Source organism: Nomascus leucogenys, chromosome 19 (assembly GCF_006542625.1).
Source record: "Nomascus leucogenys isolate Asia chromosome 19, Asia_NLE_v1, whole genome shotgun sequence".
Lineage (NCBI taxonomy): Eukaryota > Metazoa > Chordata > Mammalia > Primates > Hylobatidae > Nomascus > Nomascus leucogenys.
Genome location: NC_044399.1, coordinates 76,126,348 through 76,148,495, shown reverse-complemented (window position 1 = coordinate 76,148,495; position 22,148 = coordinate 76,126,348). Strand labels below are relative to the sequence as shown.

The window sequence follows — 22,148 nt, the reverse complement described above, 5'->3', positions numbered from 1 at the left end:
CCATGTTTTTATTTTTATTTTTATTTATTTATTTTTTTTTAGACAGAGTCTTGCTCTGTCACCCAGGCTGGAGTGCAATGGTGCGATCTTGGCTCACTGCAACCTCCACCTCCCGGGTTCAAGCAATTCTTCTGCCTCAGCCTCCCGAGTAGCTGGGATTACAGGCACCCGCCACGAAGCCTGGCTAATTTTTTTGTATTTTTAGTAGAGACGGGGTTTCACCATGTTGGCCAGGCTGGTCTCGAACGCCCAACCTCAGGTAATCCGCCCACCTCCGCCTCCCAAAGTGCTGGGATTATAGGCGTGAGCCACTGCGCCCAGCCTGTTCCATGTTTTCATACTTCCTTCAACCCAGTGCTAACAAAGTCTGTAATAAATGTCAAGAGTTACATCTAGTGACTCAGTAAGGCCAGATAAAAATTTAAAAAAGCAGAGAGAAAAAAAAGAAAATAAAAAAGTCAGATCCATCATACACACAGCACCATGCCGGATGTTACCGTCATCTGAACTCACAGGAAGACCTGAGGGTAGAAATCTATTTTCCTCCAAACAAGGAACGAGAACAAGAGGCAGTGATAACCCTGACAACACACATTCCATTTCTCATTCAAGCCAGGACTGCAGGTGCATGCCACCATGCCTGGTGTGTGTTTTTTGTTACTTTTTATTAAAAAAGCTGAGGTCTCACTATGTTTCCCAGACTGATCTTGAACACCTGGTCTCAAGTGGGCCTCCTGCCTCAGCCTCCCAGAGCACTAGGATTACAAGTGTGAGCCACTGTGCCCAGTCTGTACTAGCTTTTACACTGAACCATCAGCTCTTCTGAAAAGAAAGAAAGGGAGAGAGGGAGGAAGGAAGAAGAAAGGAAGGAGGTAGGAGACCAAGGTGTGAGTGCGAAAGAGGAATAAAGGAATTAACACCATGTAATGGCTGGCCAGAAGGAAGTGGGCTACCAAAGATATTTCATCAGTAAAGGCGAAAGTTAATTCCTGAGGAAGAACTGGCTTTTTAAATGATTTAGAAAGACCCGTGCACCTGCCGCTCCTCGGAATGAGGACTTCTGGGTGTGCATCTCTTCAAACATCTACTAGGCCTGTTTCCTCCCGGATTCTACTCAATGAACACAATTAGTGGTAAGGAACTTCACGTCCTCTGAAGCAAAAACAAGTTTTTGCGGGAAAATTCCATTTAAGTGCTTTGATAGAGACCACTTATTACACTCAAATCCATCTGAACCCACCTTCTTTTAGACAACGACAAACAGAAAGCAAGAAACAGATGAGGATGTAGATGAGGAAAAACATTTGAGGTTAATTCCTGTGAATTCAGGTGGTGTTATTAAAGTAGTCCAAGTGTGTTTAGTAGATCAATTAAGAACATTCAGTTATACAGTTTTAAGCTTACTCATTCCCAAATAGGTTTTCTATGAAGAAGAGAAAACCCAACATTTAATGCCAAAATCAGTGCTTAGCGGCTTGCCATCTACAACATCCCAATGCTGTAGTCAGCATTGCTACAAAGCTCTAAGAGGACCGAGAGGAGACCCTGCAGCAGATCTCTTCTTTCTACATTGTGCACGTTATGTACCTCCAAAGCCAAGGCTGTCTTGTCGTAGGCATTGGGGACTCGCTTCTGGATAACCCTGGCATATATGGGCCCATTCTGGAGGTTAGGGAGCGGAGTGTTGACGCTGGGTTGGGCATAGGGCCCAGGCTCCGGCCCACCCAGTGGCTGTGGGTGGGAACCCTCCTGGTTACCTCCAATCAGAGCCGATACTGAGGCGGAGGCAGGTCTATACTTCTCGACGTAAGGGACTGGAATCATCCCTCTCTTGCCTTCGCTGTCCTCCGCATTCCACCACTGCTCTTCAGGCTTGTCCCGGATTCTCAAGATGTCTCCTTTCTTAAAGGGAAGATCTTCCTCATCATTCCCATTAAAGTCAAAGAGGGCCCGCACATACTCCGCCTCCTCCTGCCTGAGAGTCACTCCACTACCCTGCCTGGATCTGGAAACTGGTTCTATCAACGTTGTAGTGTCCAAATAGTGTATTTTGTAGAATTCCAGTAAAGCAGGCAATGAATCAAACTCTTGATCTCCTATTCGGAGTCTGGAGGGGCTCACCCCTGGAAAAAATAGAGCAGGCTGTTATTTAATGATGTACTATACTGGAAATGAAATGCAGATTTTAGTTTTATTTTTTTTAGAGTTGGGATCTCACTATGTTACCCAGGCTGGTCTCGACTTCTAGGGCTCAAGTGATCCTCTCACCACAAACTCCTGAGTAGCTGGGGCTACGGGAGCCCCCCACTGTGCTTGGCGGAAATGGAGATTTCATACATGCCTCATACACATTTAGTCAATATTTAATCAGCAAAAAAAACTCTAGAAAAAATAACCCCTTCTCTTCACAGCATACCAACATCACATTTGAAAGCTGAAACATCCCCTGGGAAGAAAGATGCCCATCACTACAGCCCCAGGGAAGGATCAGGAGGCCAGGAGACTAGGCTGGTCAGGACATGCTCTCATACTTGATCAAAGACGGGGGCTTTCACTGCATTCTCCAAATATGTTCTGTTGCTACCCCATTTACAGAGCAGTGTAAGCCTCAAGGTTCTGTTGCATATTTTTTTTTTTTTTTTTTTTTGAGGCAGAGTTTCACTCTTGTTGCCCAGGCTGGAGTGCAGTGGCGTGATCTCTGCTCACTGCAACCTCTGCCTCCCGGGTTCAAGCGATTCTCCCGTCTCAGCCTCCTGAATAGCTAGGATTACAGGCTCCCGCCACCACGCCCAGCTAAATTTTTTTTTTTTTTTGTATTTTTAGTAGAGACGGGGTTTCGCCATGTTGGCCAGGCTGGTCTCAAACTCCTGATCTCAGGTGATCCACCCATCTCGGCCTCCTTGCTAAGTGCTGGGGATTACAGGTGTGAGCCACCGCGCCTGGCCTGCATCTACTTTTCAACCTCAGAAAATGCAGCAAGCTCTCGTTTTTCATGGGTCCCTGCTGCTGTTCCAGAAGGTGGAGAGAGCTTGTGTCTACACTGAGCTCATACATTTTGTCTCTTCACATCTAGGATGTATAATTCCGAAGAAGAAAAACTATCTCTTTATTGTTGTGGTTTTTGTTGTTGTTGGGACAGAGTCTCGCTGTGTCACTCAAGCTGGAGTGCAGTGGCACAATCACAGTTCACTGCAGCCTTGACCTCCCAGGCTCAAGCAATCCTCCCACTTCAGCCTCCTGAGTAGCTGGGACTACAGGCACGCTCAACCATACCTGGGTAATTTTTAAATATTTTGTAGACATGGAGTTTCGCCATGTTGCCCAGGCTAGTCTCAAACACCTGGGCTCAAGCAATCCTTCAGCCTCAACCTTCCAAAGTGTTGGGATTACAGGGATGAGCCACAGTGCCTGGCCTCTCTTATCTTTTTGAATCTAAGATAGGTGATCTCAATTTTATCTTTGACAGCTAGAAGGTAAAAGAACCAAGAAGCTCAGCTGAAAAACTAAGGGGGCTAACTGCTTAAAAATCAATTCCCAAGATCTTAAATAAAACATAGAAACTAGACTGTTCGCTATGAAGCAAACAGGTCATTAAAAAAAAAGAATGTTTGGGGAAATAAAGGGTTAAAACACTCAACATCTGATAACACACTGAGGATCCAGAGAAAGAACATATTACAAACGCTTAAAATTCCTAAGACACAAGTGTGTATGTGGCCCTACATACCATAATTCAGAATGGATTTCTTCTATGCTGAGATTCTAAAACTCAAGGAAAATATATGAACACACTCAAACAAAACGAGTAAGTTCAAACAAGAGTCAAAGTTCCATTAAAAAAAAAAAGAGTCAGGGTCTCGCTGTGTCACTCAGGCTGGAGTGCAGTGGCATGATCATAGCTAACTGCAGCCTCAGCCTCAAGCAAGCCTCCCACCCAGCCTCCCGAATAGCTTCAAATACAGGTGCCTGCCACCACACCCGGCTAATTTTTGTATTTTTTGTAGAGATGGGGTTTCACCACGTTGCCCAGACTGGTGAACTCCCGGGATCATTAGGATTTCGGCTTCCCCAACTTTTGGGATTATGTGTGGGACACCACGATGGAGTCTCGCTCTGTCGCCCAGGCTGGAGTGCAGTGGCACAATCTCGGCTCAGTGCAAGCCCCGCCTCCCGGGTTCACGCCATTCTCCTGCCTCAGCCTCCCGAGTAGCTGGGACTATAGGCGCCCGCCACCACGCCTGGCTAATTTTTTTTTGTATTTTTAGTAGAGACAGGGTTTCACCGCGTTAGCCAGGATGGTCTCGATCTCCTGACCTCGTGATCCACCCGCCTCAGCCTCCCAAAGTGCTGGGACTGATTACAGGTGTGGGCCACTGCGCCCAGCCATAATGTTTCTAATTAGGAATGCAAACCTTTAATTCCCACTCAGCTAAGCACCCAAAATAGCAAACTATCTTCATTGGATTTTTCACATTATGGTTTCCTGAAGAAGTAATAAACAACTCTCTAATAATAACTAATAAACATTCTCCATAGAGAATGAGTTTTGGCTGGGCACAGTGGCTCACATCTCTAACCCCAGCACTTAGGGAAGCTGAGGCAGGTGGATCCCTGGAGCTCAGGAGTTCAAGACCAGCCTGGGCAACATGGCTGCCACTGCAAAAAAACTTAAAAAATTAGCTGGGCATGGTGGCACACTTCTGTAGTCCCAGCTACTCGGGACACTCAGGTAGGGGGATGGCTTGAGCCTGGGAGGTCAAGGCTACAGTGAGCCATGATCACGCCACTGCACTCCAGCCTGGGCAACAGAGCAAGACTCTGTGTCAAAAAAATAAAAAAAAGAAAATGAATTTTGTTGGGCATGGTGCCTCACACCTGTAATCCTAGAACTTTAGGAGGTTGAGGTGGGAGGATTGCTTAAGTCCAGGATTTTGAGACCAGCGCAGGCAACACAGCCAAGACCTCAACACTACAAAAATTATTTTAAAATTAGCCAGGTGGCGGCGGTGGCTACTGCCAGCTTGGACGGGCATGGTGGCTCACGCCTGTAATCCCAGCACTTTGGGAGGCCGAAGCAGGCGGATCACGAGGGCAGGAGATCAAGACCATCCTGGCTAACATGGTGAAACCCCGTCTCTACTAAAAATACAAAAAATTAGCTGGGCGTGGTGGCGGGTGCCTGTAGTCCCAGCTACTCAGGAGGCTGAGGCAGGAAAACAGCATGAACCCAGGAGGCAGAGCTTGCAGTGAGCCGAGATCGCGCCACTGCACTCCAGCCTGGGCGACACAGCGAGACTCGTCTCAAAAAAAAAAAATTAGCCGGGCATAGTGGTGCATGCCTGCAGTTGCACCTACTTGGGAGGCTGAGGTGACAGATCGCTTGAGCCCAGGAGTTTGTGAGTACAGTGAGCCATGATCGCGTCAACACACTCCAGCCTGGGTGACAGAAGACCTTGACTCTTAAAAAAAGAAAAAATAAATAAGTTTGAAAAAAAAAAATGGGCACAGTGGTTTACGTCTGTAATCCCAGCACTTTGGGAGGCCAAGGCAGGACGACTGCTTGAGGCCAGTAGTTCAAGACCAGCCTGGGCAATCAAGTGAGACCCAATCTCTTAAAAAAACAAAAAACAGGCTGGGCGCAGTGGCTCACACCTGTAATCCCTGTACTTTGGGAGGCCGAGGCGGGTGGATCATGAGGTCAGGACAGTGAGACTCTGTCTCAAAAACAAACAAACAAACAAAAAAACTATTAGCCAGGCAAGGTGGTGCATGTCTGTTAATCTCAGCTTCTCGAGAAGCTGAGGTGGGAGAATCGCCTGAGCCCAGGAAGTCAAGGCTGCCATGAGTCGTGATCACGCCACTGCATTCCAGCCTGGGCAAAAGAGCGAGAGCTTGTCTCAAAAAACCTAAAATCGGCCGGGCGCGGTGGCTCACGTTTGTAATCCCAGCACTTTGGGAGGCCGAGGCGGGCGGATCATGAGGTCAGGAGATCGAGACCACGGTGAAACCCCATCTCTACTAAAAATACAAAAAAATTAGCCGGGCGTGGTGGCGGGCGCCTGTAGTCCCAGCTACTCGGAGATGCTGAGGCAGGAGAATGGCGTGAACCCGGGAGGCGGAGCTTGCAGTGAGCCGAGATCGCGCCACTGCACTCTAGCCTGGGTGACAGAGCGAGACTCCGTCTCAAAAAAAAAAAAAAAAAAAAAAAACTAAAATCCAAGAGTTTTGTGAGTTTTTGGCTTTGTTGTTGTCTTGCGACATGGTGGTCTGCCTCTGTCACCCAGGCGGGAGTGCAGATCTCAGCTGAGTGCAACCTCTACCTCCCGGGCTGAAGCTATCCTCTTACCTCAGCCCCTGAGTAGCTGGGCCTACAGGCACACACCACCACACCCAACTAATTTTTTGTAGAGACGGGATTTCGCCATGTTGCCCAAGCCAGTCTCGAATTCCTGAGCTCAAGTTATCCATCTGCCGTGGCCTCCCAAAGTGCTAGTATTATAGGTGTGGCCACCACGCCTGGCCTTGGCTTTGTTTTTTGAGACAGGAGTCTCCCTATGTGGCCCAGGCTCATCTCAAACTCCTGGGTCCAGCGATCCTCTCACCTTAGTCTCCTGAGTATGAGTTTTTGTTGTTTATTTTTAGAGACAGGGTCTAACTCTGTTGTCCAAGCTGGAGTGCAGTAGTGTGATCACAGCTAACCGCAGTCTCAAACTCCTGGGCTCAAGATATTCTCCCACCTCAGCCTTCTGAGTAGCTGGAACTAAAGGTGCGGATGGCATTGCACCCAGCTGATTTTTTTTTTTTTTTGAGACGGAGTCACATTCTTGTCGCCCAGGCTGGAGTGCACTGGAGCAATCTTGGCTCACTGCAACCTCCACCTCCCGGGTTCAAGCAACTCTCCCGCCTCAGCCTCCCGAGTAGTTGGGACTATAGGCCCGCGCCACCATGCCTGGCTAATTTTTGTATTTTTAGTAGAGACAAGGTTTCACCATCTTGGCCAGGCTGGTCTCCAACTCCTGACCTCGTGATCCATCCACCTCGGCCTCCCAAAGTGCTGGGATTACAGGCGTGAGCCACTGTGCCCAGCCCTTCCCCCAGCTGATTTTGAAATTTTTTTTATAGAGACAGTGTCTTGCTTTACTGCCCAGGCTGCGGTTTTGTTTTTGTTTTCTGAGATAGGGTCTGGCTCTGTGGCCCAGGGTGGAGTGCAGTGGCATGATCTTGGCTCACTGAAACCTCCACTTCCTGGGCTCAAGCCATTCTTTCACCTCAGCCTCCCGAGTCGCTGGGACTACAGGCAAGCACTACCATGCCCAGTTAATTTTTGTATTTTTTGTAGAGACAGGATTTCACCATGTTGCCCAGGCTGGTCTTGAACTCCTGAGCTCCAGAGATCCACCTGCCTCTGCCTCCGAAAATGCTGGGTTTAGAGGTGTGAGCCAGGGCACCCGGCCTGTTTTTTTTTTGAGACAGGGTCTTGTTCCGTCACCCAGGCAGAGGTGTAGTGGCATAATCTCAGCTCACTGCAGCCTCCACTTCCCAGGCTCTAGTAATCCTCCCACCTCAGCCTCCTGAGCAACTGGGACTATAGGCGCACACGACCACACCTGGCTAGTTTTTGTATTTTTTGTGGAGATGGGGTTTTGCTATGCTGCCCACGCTGGTTTCGAACTCCTGGGCTCAACTGATCCGCCCACCTTGGCCTCCCAGAGTACTGAGATTACAGATGTGCACCACTGCAGTACTGAGATTGCAGATGTGAGCCAGTACAGTACTGAGATTACAGATGTGCACCACTGCAGTACTGAGATTACAGATGTGAGCCACTGCATCCAGCCTATTATTAATTTTAATTATTTGCTTATTGGGATTTTTCCTGTGTGTGAAAGGGTCTTTTTTTTGAAGACAGTCTTGCATTCCAAGCTGGAGTGCAGTGGCTGGATGTCGGCTCACTGCAACCTCCACCTTCTGGGTTCAAGCAATTCTTCTGCCTCAGCCCCCCAAGTAGCTGGGATACAGGTGTGTGCCACCACGCCTGGCTAATTTTTGTAATTTCAGTAGAGACGCAGTTTCACCACGTTGGCCAGGCTGGTCTCAAACTCCTGACCTCAAGTGATCTGACTGCCTCGGCCTCCAAAAGTGCTGGGATGACAGGCATGAGCCACTGTGCCTGGTATGTGACAGGGTCTCACTCTGCTGTCCAGGCTGGAGTGCAGTGGCACAATCTCAGCTCACAGCAACCTCCCGTTTTTTTTTTTTTTTTTTTTGAGACGGACTCTTGCTCTGTTGCCCAGGCTGGAGTGCAGTGGTGCGATCCTAGCTCACTGCAACCTCCCACTCCTGGGTTCAAGTGATTCTCTTGCCTCAGCTTCCCGAGTAACTGGGATTACAGGCAGCTGCCACCACACCCAGGTCATTTTTTGTATTTGTAGTAGAGATGGGGTTTCACCACGTTGGCCAGGCTGGTCTCGAACTCCTGACCTCAGGTGATCCCACCGACCTCAGCCTCTCAAAGTGCTGGGATTACAGGTGTGAGCCACCGCACCCGGCCGCAGCCTCCACTTTCTAGGCTTAAGCAATTCCACAGTCTCAGCCTCCCAAATAGCTGGGACTATAGGCACAAGCCACCCACCAACACCCAGCTAATTTTTGTATTTTTATTTTTACTTTATTATTATTTTTTTGAGACAGAGTCTCACTGTTGCCCAGGCTGGAGTGCAGTGGCGTGATCTTAGCTCACTGCAAGCTCTGCCTCCCAGGTTCACGCCATTCTCCTGCCTCAGCCTCCCGAGTAGCTGGGACTACAGGCGCCCGCCACCACGCCCGGCTAATTTTTTTTTTGTATTTTTCAGTAGAGACGGAGTTTCACCGTGTTAGCCAGGATGGTCTCGATCTCCTGACCTCGTGATCCACCCGCCTCGGCCTCCTAAAGTGCTGGGATTACAGGCATGAGCCACCGCGCCCAGCCCCACTTTTTTTTATTTTTTGAGATGGAGTTTCTTTCTGTTGCCCAGGCTGGAGTGCAGTGGCGCCATCTCGGCTCAATGCAACCTCTGCCTCCCAGGTTCATGCAATTCTCCTGTCTCAGCCTCCCAAGTAGCTAGGATTATAGGCACCCGCCACCATGCCCAGCTACTTTTTTTATATTTTTAGTAGAGATGGAGTTTCACCATATTGGCCAGGCTGGTCTTGAACTCCTGACCTTGTGATCCGCCCGCCTTGGCCTCCCGAAGTGCTGGGATTACAGGCGTGAACCACCCCACCCGGCCTATTTTTTTTTTTAATAACGGGGTTTTGCCATGTCGCCCAGGCAGGTCTTGATCTCCTGAGCTCAAAGTAGTCCTCTTCCCCCTTGGCCTCCCAAAGTGTTGGATTATAGGCATGAGCCACCATGCCTGGTCTTGTTAATTTTGAGGCAGGTTTTTGCTGCCCAGGCTAAACTGCAGTAGCTATGCACAGACACCATCACTGTACACCGTGGCCTCGTACTCCTGGCCTGGAGTCATCCTCCTGCCTCAGACTCCTGGGTAGCTGGGACTATAGGTGTGTAGCACCACGCCCAGCTAGAGATGTAATTATTTCGTTCAATGTTAGAAACATCCTGGCTAAAACACGGTAAGACCCCATCTCTACTGAAAAAAATACAAAGGCCAGGCAGGGTGGTGCGCGCCTTTAGTCCCAGCTACTTCGGAGGCTGAGGTGGACTGCTTGAACCTGGGGGGCGGAGCCTGCAGTGAGTCAAGACTGTGCCACTGCCCTCCAACCTGGATAACAGAGCAAGAACCTGTCTCAATTAAAAAAAGAAAAAAGGCCAGGCGTGGTAGCTCATGCCTGTAATCCCAGCACTTTGGGAAGCCGAAGCAGGCAGATCACCTGAGGTCGGGAGTTCGAGACCAGCCTGACCAACCTGGAGAAACTCCGTCTTTACTAAAAAAAAAAAAAAAATTCCCCGGCGTGAGTCTCATGCCTGTAATCCCAGCTACTTGGAAGGCTGAGGCAGGAGAATCGCTGGAACCCAGGAGGTGGAGGTTGCGGTGAGCTGAGATCGCACCATTACACTCCAATCTGGGCAACAAGAGCAAAACTCCGTCTCAAAAAATAAAAAGAATAAAAGAAAAAAAACACAATTCTTCCAGTATGATCAGAAAAGGTACATTTAAAATTCATTCCACTTGACCAGGTGTGGTGGCTCACGCCTGTAATCCCAGCACTTTGGGAGGCCAAGGCGGGTGGATCACGAGGTCAGAAGATCGAGACCATCCTGGCTAACACGGTGAAACCCCGTCTCTACTAAAAATACAAAAAAATCAGCCAGGTGTGGTGGCGGGTGCCTGTAGTCCCAGCTACTTGGGAGGCTGAGGCAGAAGAATGGCATGAACCTGGAAGGCGGAGCTTGCAGTGAGCCGAGATTGCGCCACTGCACTCCAGCCTGAGTGACAGAGCGAGACACCGTCAAAAGAAAAAAAAAATCATTCCACTATTGGAGAGAGGTAAAAAGACAGAATGTTAACTTTGGAAGCCAATGAAAAGTCCTTCGGGTAGAAAGAGTACTGATGAGTGCCTTCTCTTTCCATCCAAATGAATGACGAGACCGTCTGAAGGGGAGCCGTACATTTTTCATATTACCCAAAGTCCACCTGTGGAAGTCACGGCTGTCAGCTTAAAACAGTGAACAGCCCAGACTCAGGAATACTGGCCGTCTCTCCAATTTAAGATACTGAAAGGGGTGCGAGTGCCAGGACTGTCCTCTATGGCAAACACTCCTCATGCACCAATAGAAGGTGATTGCAAAAGTTCCGAGGGCAGGACTGGACAGGGGATTTTGGTTATGACCGTAGCAGAGCATGGAGGTGCTATATTCTGGAGATTCTCTTTATTGAGGAGGATCACTGATGGAGAATAATTCCTATTCAAGTCTGGTAGTCAAGGAGATTCATGGCTACCTTGCCTATCACCATTAGGCTAATTCTGGGTGATCTTTCAGGCCTATGGAGAAACTGTTAAGGACAGGGTCAGTGTGAGCATAGGGACCTACTTAGCACTGCCTGGTCAAGAAAACGCTAGGGCAGAGTGGTAGGGAGGCCACCTGGGCACCCATGGCTTAGAAATGGTTCTGATCACAACTGGGTGGAGAAAAGCTCCCTTGCTGAGGTTTACCCAACTACATGCCAAGGTGTTCTATTAGTTGTCCTTTTGGGACAGTGGTTGGCAGGTCAGTGCTCAGTTAAGTGTTGCTAATTTTTATATTTTTACTAGAGATGGGGTTTCACCACGTTGGCCAGGATGGTCTACATCTCTTGACCTTGTGATCTGACCGCCTTGGGCTCCCCCAGTGCTGGGATGACAGGCATGAGCCACCGCGCCCGGCCAGATATTATCTTAATAAGCGTAACTCTGAAGTGCTGGAGAGAAGCTAAATACAACGCCCTCCTAGACTGGAGAAGCTCAGAGAAGTTGACAGGATTGCTGGAGATAACACGGCAAGCACAGTGTGGTTGGTGAACAAGGAGAAAGCGGCACGTCTTGGGAAGACAACCTCCCCACCAGGCTTTCACCTTCACCTGGATCTATGTTCCTGCTAAAGACAGTTGCAACAACACGCTGTGTCCTGAGACACAACAGAAACACCACGAGCAACTATGACCATCTGTGAACACTTCCAAGGTACTCTCTCCGCTGGAAGAAGGACGGCAACCACCCCCTGCCACCCACTGTTATGGTTCCTCAGTTACCACAGTAGGCCGAGTGAAATGCATTTTGGCGGGGAAAGAACAAATAAGACTACGAAGCCAAGTCCTTCTGAAAGATGAGTGAGAGAAAACTTGGCAGATCATCTGGCACAAAGGTAGGAAGCAGGTTTAATTCTCTTCTTGTTCAAATGCCACAACAGTGTGAACTTGGCTATGACTTTTTTTTTTTTTTTTTTTGAGGCGGAGTCTTGCTCTGTCGCCCAGGCTGGAGTGCAGTGGCACCATCTCGGCTCACTGCAAGCTCCACCTCCCGGGTTCACGCCATTCTCCTGCCTCAGCCTCCCAAGCAGCTGGGACTACAGGTGCCCGCCACCACGCCCAGCTTTTTTTTTCTGTATTTCTAGTAGAGACGGGGTTTCACCATGTTAACCAGGATGGTCTCAATCTCCTGACCTCGTGACCCGCCTGCCTCGGCCTCCCAAAGTGCTGGGATTACGGGCGTGAGCCACTGCGCCCGGCCATGACTTTCTTTTTGTTTGGCAATCCCAATAGACACAGAAATGTAAGCAAAACGCCACGGAAAACCTTTGATGTACCTTACTTATAAATTATTTTTCTATTCTGACACTATAATAATTTCACAGAGAAATGCCCGTTTCTGTGAGCTGCTGGGGGCCATCAAGCTTCATTCATCCAAACTCCAGAAGGAAGGGAGGAGAACAGAACACACATAAGTCCCAGATAAGCCCAAACCTCACCATGGCTGTGTGTTCCGGCTCCTTTTCTCTCTTTCCTCTCCTTCCAACCACAAACAGCCAAAGGCAGGAAACAGAAGGGCGGGAAAGGAAGGAGGCACAGTCAGCCAGTCTAGAGAACAGAAGCAACGACAGGATTCTTATAGCTATCTGGGACTTGGAAAACCTCAATGCCTTGTTCTACATCACCCTGTGCTGGATTCTGAACGTGGAGTTAGGAAGTCACACAAACGGAAATCAGAATCAACACAAGGAGAGGATATCCTTTTGGCTTCTCAGTACCTGTTCAGCCCATTACTTCTAAGCCTTCCAAGCATTTCAAGCCTCAGGTTACGACCATTTTTACAAGGCCACTCCCTCCCTGAAGGTTTCAAGAAGAACACCTGAGGGCTCTGTGGGCTAAAATTAGGCCCAATCACTTCTAACAGGGCTACCACAAGAGCGGGCCAGTCTCTCCTTGATCTCACAGCACTTTCTCGTTTCCTTTTTTTTTTTTTTTTGAGATGCAGTCTCCCTCTGTTGCCCAGGCTGGAGTACAGTGGTGTGATCTCAGCTCACTGCAACCTCTGCCTCCTGCCTCCTGGGTTCAAGCAATTGCAATTCTCCCTTCTTTAGCCTCTCGAGTAGCTGGGATTACAGGTGCCCGCCACCACACCTGGCTAATTTTTGTATTTTTAGGAAAGACAGGGTTTTGCCATGTTGCCCAGGCTGGTCTCAAAATCCTGACCTCAAGTGATCAGCCAGCCTCAGCCTCCCAAAGTGCTGGGATTACAGGCACGAGCCACCACACCCAGCCCTCTCTTTTCCCTTCTTTCCTCAATTCTTGCTCCCTCCCTTCCTTCTTTGCCTATGGTATTTACAGGGGTTGCTTAAATACCCACCAATACAAAATGCTAAAAAGGCCACTGGCTCAGGAGGCTGAGGCAGGAGAATTGCTTGAACCCGGGAGGCGGAGCTTGCAGTGAGCAGAGATGGCACCACTGTACTCCAGCCTGGGCGACAGAAGGCCACTGGCTTCCATCTGAGAAGATATATGGCCTCCTAAGCAAACAGAATGTTCTAAAGATGCTGGGTATGAGGATGGTCCTCTGCAGGTCTGCTGCGTTCTGGCTCTCAGTTTCTAGCTGTCTGAGTGATCTAACTTCTGTGTGCCTCACCCCCGACTCTGCAAAATGGGGTCAAATACCTAATAAAGTTCCTAAAAGTGGCTAGAGGCTGGGCGTGGTGGTTCACGCCTATAATTTTGGGTGAAAATTACAGCACTTTGGGTGGCAGAGCCAGGCAAATCACCTGAGGTCAGGCGTTCAAGACCAGCCTGATCAACATGGTGAAACCCATCTCTACTAAAAATGCAAAAATTAGCTGGGCATAGTGGTGCACACCTGTAGTCCCAGCTGCTGGGGAGGCTAAGGCAGGAGAACTGCTTGAACCTGGGAGGCAGAGCTTGCAGTGAGCCGAGAACACGCCATTGCACTCCAGCCTGGGTAAGAGCGAGACTCCATTTCAAAAAAAAAAAAAAAAAAGTGGCTTGTACATTATAGGTGCTCAATAAAAAGCAACCTATCCTCCAAATTCCTTCAGCAATTTTCAATTCATCCTCAAATCCAGAGCCCACTGCACCGTTTCCCAGAGAAAATTCCATAGGATCTCAACATGCTTCTCACAAGTTCTGTGGTCAGGCAGGTGCAGTGGCTCACACCTGTAATCTCAGCACTTTGGGAGGCTGAGGCAGGAGGATCTCTTTATTTTTTCTCTATTTTTAAAAATTGATTTATTAATCAATCTTTTGGGAGAAATCTGTTGAGGCCAGGAGTGCAAGCCCAGCGTGGGTCATCCAGTGAGGCTGTAGTGAGCTATGACGGAGCCACTGCACACCAGCCTGAGCAACAGGGCCATCGGCAGTCTCACGCTACCTTCAGAGAAGTGGCTTGGCCCAGCTGCCATCCTGGCATGTAGCTCTTCACTACCTACAGGGAGTATCACAAACTATTACCACCCTAGCTTCTGTCCCACGCCTTCAAAATGAAGCACATTTTATGCCCCCCTCCACCCGCTAGCACAACACGTGGGATGAGCAGGTAACAGGAGGCACCATCTTATTTCCATGTGCTGGACCCCAGGTCCTTTCACACTTACGGATGCACCCCACCCAGGCACTTACTCCCTAAGACAAACTGTTTCACCAGTTCCTACCATCCACCATGAATTCCAGAGCCTCTCAAAGATGAGAAGAGTTTTCCATTTTGCTTCAAAAGCCCCCACACCTCACAGTTATGTTATTAAGATTAATATACATAAAATGCTTATAGAGTACTTAATATGCCAGTACTTAATATGCAGTATCATTACAACAACCCTATGAGATTAGTATTACTATTTCCCTCCTTCACAGATGAGGAAACTGAAGCAGAGAAAAGTTAAACAATTTGCCCAAAGTTACACAAGTAGTAAGTGGTAGGTAAATAAGGCCCAACCCAGGATCCACAGCTCAAGCTTATAACGACTCTCCTAACTCACACTCCTTCAGTTTTGTCAACCTGAAAGGTTTAGCTGTTCCAAGAGGAAAAAACTAGTTTCTTGCAAGCATTCCAAGGAGGTCCATCTTGAAGCCCAACCTGCCAGAATGTGACCAGTAGACTTGACCAAGCCCTTCCTTATGGCCCCAGGGAACTCCCAAGCTATGGCACCATAGAAAGCCTATGCGAGCTGAGGACCCAAGACAAGTTAAAAACAGGTTCAACGGAAAACATTGAGTATCACTGGCCCATTCTGTACCCATGCCTTTAAAAATAATACCCAGCTGGGCATGGTGGCTCACACCTGTAATCCTAACACTTTGGGAGGTCAAGGCAGGCGGATCACTTGAGGTCAGGAGATCGAGACCAGCCTGGTCAACATGGTGAAACCCCATCTCTACTAAAAATACAAAAAAATTAGCTGGGAGTGGTGGCGCATGCCTGTAATCCCAGCTACCTACTCAGGAGGCTGAGGCAGGAGAATGGCTTGAGCCGGGAGGGTGAGGTTGCAGTGAGCTGAGATCGTCCCACTGCACTCCAGCCTGGACAACAGAGCAAGACTCTGTCTCAAAAAATAAATAAAGTTTAAAAAATAAGGCGCAGTGGCTCACGCCTGTAATCCCAGCACTTTGGGAGGCCAAGGCGGGCGGATCACGAGGTCAGGAGATCAAGACCACCCTGGCTAACACGGTGAAATGCCGTCTCTACTAAAAATACAAAAAAATTAGCAAGGCATAGTGGCGGGCGCCTGTAGTCCCAGCTACCCGGGAGTCTGAGGCAGGAGAACGGTGTGAACCCAGGAGGTGGAGCTTGCAGTGAGCCGAGATCACACCACTGCACTCCAGCCAGGGTGACAGAGCCAGACTCCGTCTCAAAAAAAATAAAAAATAAGATAAGGCCAGGCGCAGTAGCTCACGCCTGTAATCCCAGTACTTTGGGAGGCCGAGGCAGGCGGATCACGAGGTCAAGAGATCGAGACCATCCTGGCTAACACGATGAAACCCCGTCTCTACTAAAAATACAAAAAAATTAGCCAGGCGTGGTGGCGGGAACCTGTAGTCCCAGCTACTTGGGAGACTGAGGCAGGAGAATGGCGTGAACCCGGCAGGCGGAGCTTGCAGTGAGCCGAGATCACGCCACTGCACTCCAGCGTGGGCGACAGAGTGAGATTCTGTCTCAAAAAAAAAAAAAAAAAAAAAAAAGATAAAGACGACACCTAAGCCATTCCATATATTTTCACCTATGTACTGTGTACACAAAATATACTCTGTAGGCTAGACGCGACGGCTCACGCCTGTAATCCCAGCACTTTGGGAAGCCAGGCGAACGGATCACTTGAGGTCAGGAGTTAAAGACCAGCCTGGGCCGGGCGCAGTGGCTCACGCCTGTAATCCCAGCACTTTGGGAGGCCGAGGTAGGCGGATCACGAGGTCAGATCAAGACCATCCTGGCTAACACGGTGAAACCCCATCTCTACTAAAAATACAAAAAAATTAGCCGGGTGTGGTGGCGGGCGCCTGTAGTCCCAGCTACTCGGGAGGCTGGGGCAGGAGAATGGCGTGAACCCGGGAGGCAGAGCTTGCAGTGAGCTGAGATCGCGCCACTGCACTCCAGCCTGGGTCACAGAGCGAGTCTCGAAAAAAAAAAAAAACCAGCCTGGCCAACATGGCAAAACCCCATCTCTACTAAAAATACAAAAAAATTGGCTGGGCATGGTGGCGCACGCCTGTAATCCCAGCTATTTGGGAGGCGGAGGCAAGAGAATTGCTTGAACCCAGGAGGTGGAGGGTACAGTGAGCTGAGATCCCGCCACTGCACTCCAGACAGGGCAACAAGAGCGAAACTCCCTCTCAAACAAAACAAAACAAACAGGCCGGGCACGGTGGCTCGCGCCTGTAATCCCAGCACTTTGGGAGGCCAAGGCAGGCAGATCACAAGGTCAGGAGATCGAGACCATCCTGGCTAACACGGTGAAACTCCGTCTCCACTAAAAATATAAAAAATTAGCCAGGCGTGGGTGCAGGCGCCTGTAGTCCCAGCTACTTGGGAGGCTGAGGTAGGAGAATGGCGTGAACCCAGGAGGTGGAGTTTGCAGTGAGCCGAGGTCGCACCACTATACTCTAGCCTTGGTGACAGAGCGAGACACTGTCTCAAAAAAAAAAAAAAAAAAAAAAAGTAATAACAATTTTAAAAAGCTTCTTCATCATTGACTTTAGATAGCAGATGTGTATTGTCTGAATGATAAAGACAGTGGCACGATCTCGGCTCATTGCAACCTCCGCCCCCAGGGTTCAAGTGATTCTTGTGCCTCAGCCTCTCCAGCAGCTAGGATTACTGGCGCCCACCACCACGCCCAGCTAATTTTTGTATTTTTTAGAAGAAACGGGGTTTCACCATGTTGGCCAGGCTGATCTCGAACTCCTGACCTCAAGTGATCCACCCTCCTTGGCCTCTCAAAGTGCTGGAATTACAGGCGTGAGCCACTGCGCCCAGCCTCTTCTTGCCATTCTTTAATTCTAGTCTTTAAAAAACCTGGGCTGGATGCGGCTGTATGTGCCTGTAGTCCCAGCTACTCAGAGCCTGAGTCAGAAGGGTTGCCTGCCCCAAAGTTAAGGGCTGTAGTGCACTATGACAGTGCCTGTCAACAGCCACTGCACTCCAGTTTGGGCAACACAGTGGGGGGGGGGAACACAAGGCCAAAGTGGGTGGATCGCCTGAGGTCAGGAGTTCGAGACCAGCCTGGCCAACATGGTGAAACCCCATGTCTCCTAAAAATACAAAAAAAAAATTAGCCGGGCACAGTGGCACATGCCTGTAATCCTAGCTACTCGGGAGGCTGAGGCAGGAGAATCACTTGAACCTGGGAAACAGAGGTTTCAGTGAGCCGAGATTGCACCACTGCACTGTAGCAGCCTGGGGGACAAGAGCGAAACTCCGTCCAAAAACAAAAAACACCCAGTCTTAGACTCCAGGGCAGAGGCAAAGTATTGAGGACACGGACCTCTATGTGAACTGCTGAGATGCCAAAAGAACGCTGGCTTTGACAGAGTGTAGTGTAAAAGGGTCAGCTCTCAGGTCAGAATGCCTAGGTTCAACTTCTGAAAGTCATTTACTAGTTGTGTGACCTTAAGCAAGTTACTGAATCTATGAGTGTTTCCTCCTGTATAAAATGGGAATATTTTAATAAATGGAGATCATATTACTTATCTCACTAGACTGTCCTAGACAGTAAGTGAAATAAGGCACATAAAGTACTCAAAGTACCTGGCACAGAATGACCAGTCAATAAACATTAGTTATTAATATTGTATACGCCTCTCTAAAATTCAAGAAATTTCTCTGTGTGACTTCAAAAGGACTTGGTGAGGGGGAGAACAAAGATTCAGTATTTAGAACTTGAGATCTGTGAGGTACAAAGTAATTCTGAGGTTATACAGACAGGCCAGGCGTGGTGGCTCACGTCTGTAATCCCAGCAGTTTGTGAGGCCGAGGCGGGTGGATCATCAGAGTTCAGCAGTTCGAGACCAGCCTGGCCAACATGGTGAAACCCCATCTCTACTAAAAATAATACAAAAATTAGCTGAGCATGGTGGTGAGCACCTGTAATTCCAGCTACTCAGGAGGCTGAGGCAGGAGAATTGCTTGAACCTAGAAGGTAGAGGTTGCAGTGAGCCAATATCGCGCCATTGCACTCCAGTGTGGGAGACAAGAGTAAAAACTCTGTCTCAAAAAAAAAACAAAAAAAGACAGCAAGCAACTGGCCAGGCACAGTGGCTCACACCTGTAATCCCAGCACTTTGGGAGCCTGAAGCGGGAGGTCTATTGAGATCAGGAATTTGAGACCGGCCTGGACAATACCATGAGACCCCTCATCTCTACAAAAAAATTTTAAACAGTTAACCAGGCATGGTGGATACGCCTGGAGTCCCAGCTACTCAGGAGGCTAAAGTAGGAGGATGGCTTGAGCCCAGGAGGTCAAGGCTGCAGTGAGCTGTGTTCATGCCACTGCAATCCAGCTTGGGTGACAGAGGCCCTGTCTCAGAAGAGAGAAAAAGACAGCAACTGAATCATAGAAAATGGGGTACAACATGGCAGAATTATCACAATACTCCTGAATTTTCCACACCCCATCCATAAACTTTGGCAATCTTCACCTTCTTTCCTCAGCCAAGGAACTGAGTTCTTATCTGTTTTGAAAAGGTGGTGCTCCATTATTAAGGTAAGTGTTGAGACATAAAATCGTTATGCTAAGATGTGAAAAAATATCAAGCTAATAAACCTGCCTGCTGCCATTTTCAACTTTGGCAACCAACAAACACAAACAATAGGCTAAAAAGTGAGTTTCAATGACAGTTTGCCATCATGTGACTACATATAATGCAAAACCCCAGATACCATGCAGGTGGCATCAAAGTAGAATATACCTGGTTCAGGGCCAACACAGGTACATCAATATTCCCATCTCATAATACTATTAAACTGGCCACAATGAGAAAGATCGACGATAATTTGTGAGCTTATAGACCCCATACTCATTTTTTAAAAATGGTTATGTGTTGGACTGGGTGTGGTGGCTCACACCTGTAATCCCAGCACTTTGGGAGTCTGAGGTGGGCACATCACCTGAGGTCAGGAGTTCGAGACCAGCCTGGTCAACTTGGCGAAACCGCATCTCTACTAAAAATACAAAAACTAGCCAGGTGTGGTGGCGTGTGCCTGTAATCCCAGCTACTAGGGAGGCTGAGGCAGGAGAATCCTTTGAACCCGGGGAGGTAGAGATTGCAGCGAGCTGAGATTGCACCATTGCACTCCAGCCTGGGCAACAAAAGCGAAACTCCGCCTCAAACAAACAAAGCTGGGTGCGGTGGCCCACGCCTGTAATCCCAGCACTTTGGGAGGCCAAGGCGAGTGGATCACCTGAGGTCAGGAGTTCAAGACCAACCTGGTCAACCTGGTAAAACCCCATCTCTACTAAAAATACAAAAAATTAGCTGGGCGTGGTGGTGATGTGCACCAGCAATCCCAGCTACTCGGGAGGCTGAGGCAGAATCACCTGAACACAAAAGGCAGAGGTTGCAGTGAGCCAAGATCGTGCCACTGCACTCCAGCCTGGGCCACAGAGAGACTCCGTCTCAAAATAAATAAATAAATAAGAAAAATTAAAAAAAATTGGTATGTGTTGGCCAGGCGCGGTGGCTCATGCCTGTAATCCCAGCACTTTGGGAGGCCGAGGCAGGTGGATCACCTGAGGTCAGGAGTTCTAGACCAGCCTGGTCAACCTGGTGAAACCTCGTCTTTACTAAAAATACAACATTAGCTGGTTATGGTGGCGGGTGCTTGTAATCCCAGCTACTTGGGAGGCTGAGACAGGAGAATCGCCATGAGCCGAGACTGCGCCACTGCACTCCTGCGTGGGTGACACAGCGAGACTCCGTCTTAGAAAAAAGTAAAATAAAAATTGCTATATGTTAACAACAAAGAGACTGCCTATCCAGTTCTCTTATTTCTGGCCGGAGCGAGTAAATCTAAATTAGAACTATCCTACAAGGGCAAGTCTACAAAGGATGGCTCAGGAGCTTCCTGATTCATATGAGACTAGTCTGAACCCAGTCTCAGCTGGCCAAGAAGAAACCGCTTCGACTTGGCAACAGTGTGAAGGCACGAGGACTCCTGATGCTGTTACACAGGTACACATACAATGAGAATCCCAGAATTACTTTGTACCTCACAGATCTCCAGTACTAAGGGCATCTATCTATTCCCTTAAAACACTTCCAAATCAACTCCAACGGCATCGGTAAGACAGTCAATCTCAGGGATCCCTGGCAAGGAAAACCCAGCGCAGGTAATTTATGTTCTTGGCGTAGAGTCTGTTCCCAATATCCAGGAAGACAGCCCGTAGCCCCATCTTACTGAGCAAGGTCACGCCCTGAAGTACACACTGACAATGTTTACGTCCAAGGAAAATGAAGTTCCAGTCACTTCCAGGGAAGGGTCTGTTTCCATTGCCTCACTTCTGGTTTATTTTCTGGAATAAAATGCCTTTCCTCCACTAAACACTTTGAAAACCAGAACCTTCTAACAGCGGACAGTCTTCTGGACGCTTAGATCTCTTGCACATAGCCAGGCATCGCCTTAAACTGGGTTGGGCTGGTCACTGAAGGCTTTCTTCTACCACTATTTCTTCTATCACTTAGTTCACCACCTTCGTCCTCCACGGGGGAAGAGGACGGTACAAAGATTTTGGAAAAATGCCCAAGAAAGGAAAAAACTGACCGGTTTCCTGAGGGTGTCTCCATCCCTCCCGGCCAGTATGTGGTGACTTCCTACCAAAGGCCACCAGGGGAGCACGGCCAAACCCGGCTCTCCAACACGGCAGGAAACGTTTCCAGCCTAAAAGCCACTTGTAGGATTATCGGATTCATTCTGGGCGCCGCTGCCAAGTGATGCCCCCGCAGTGCCAACATCTCCCTCAGCTCTTTGTCCCCACGTTGCCTTGCCCTGCCCTACCCTTGCGCCTGGCCCGAGAGCCAGCCCCACCCTGGGACCGAAGCAGTTCCCCTTCCCCGGGGCTGCCCTCGCCAGGCACACCCCGGGTCTCGGTCCGCGGCTCCTCCTCCCCCACACTCCTGCTCCCCGGGTGGGAGAGAGCCCGAGTAGCCGGCGGGCCCCTGCCACGGTCACCCAGCCCTCTGCCTACGACCCCCGAGGGTCCGCTCTGGAGGACCAGCCAGCCAGGCTGGGAGTTCCGCGGCCCTCACCCCGCCCAGGGCCCGCCGTCCCGTCAGTCCCTCACCGGGCGGAGGCTGGGCGGGCGACGGTGGCACCGGCGGGCGCGGGCCGCTGCTGTTGATGATGTAGTGGGAGACGCGCGAGTTCTCTGAGACGCTGAGCACATAGTCCCCGGGGCTGGTGCTCGAGTCCCGCACCAGGAACACCCCGTGCCGCTGGCCCTGCAGCAGCGCCACCGCCTCCTGCCGACTCAGCCGCCCCCAGTACCAGCTACTCCGCTCCTCCGAGTCGAAGTTGCCCGCCATGGCTGCCTCCGCGCCTAAACGCTGGGGTGCCGCCGCCGCGCGCGCCCCTCCGGCCCCCGGCGCCCGCCGCCCAGCGGACCGGCTCCGGTTTCAGCTTCACAGCAGCGCCCGAAATGGCGGCGGCAGCCGCGGGCCTTCCCCACCGGAAAT

The 22,148-nt window shown here is 49.6% G+C and overlaps 1 protein-coding gene across 2 annotated transcripts in view; it reads right to left on the bottom strand.

Annotated features, from left to right (window-relative positions):
• CRK (CRK proto-oncogene, adaptor protein) overlaps positions 1 to 22,148 on the bottom strand; it is a 35,702-nt gene extending 13,554 nt beyond the window's left edge. Inside the window, exons 1-2 of one of the 2 annotated variants that reach the window (XM_030799970.1) lie at positions 21,758 to 22,148; positions 1,588 to 2,123 (exon numbers count right to left, since the gene is read on the bottom strand). In XM_030799970.1, coding sequence (XP_030655830.1) covers positions 1,588 to 2,123; positions 21,758 to 21,998 — 777 coding nt within the window. In that variant the 5' untranslated portion in view covers positions 21,999 to 22,148. The remainder of the gene's footprint in view (positions 1 to 1,587; positions 2,124 to 21,757) is intronic. The other variant, XM_030799971.1, reaches the window with a different exon arrangement.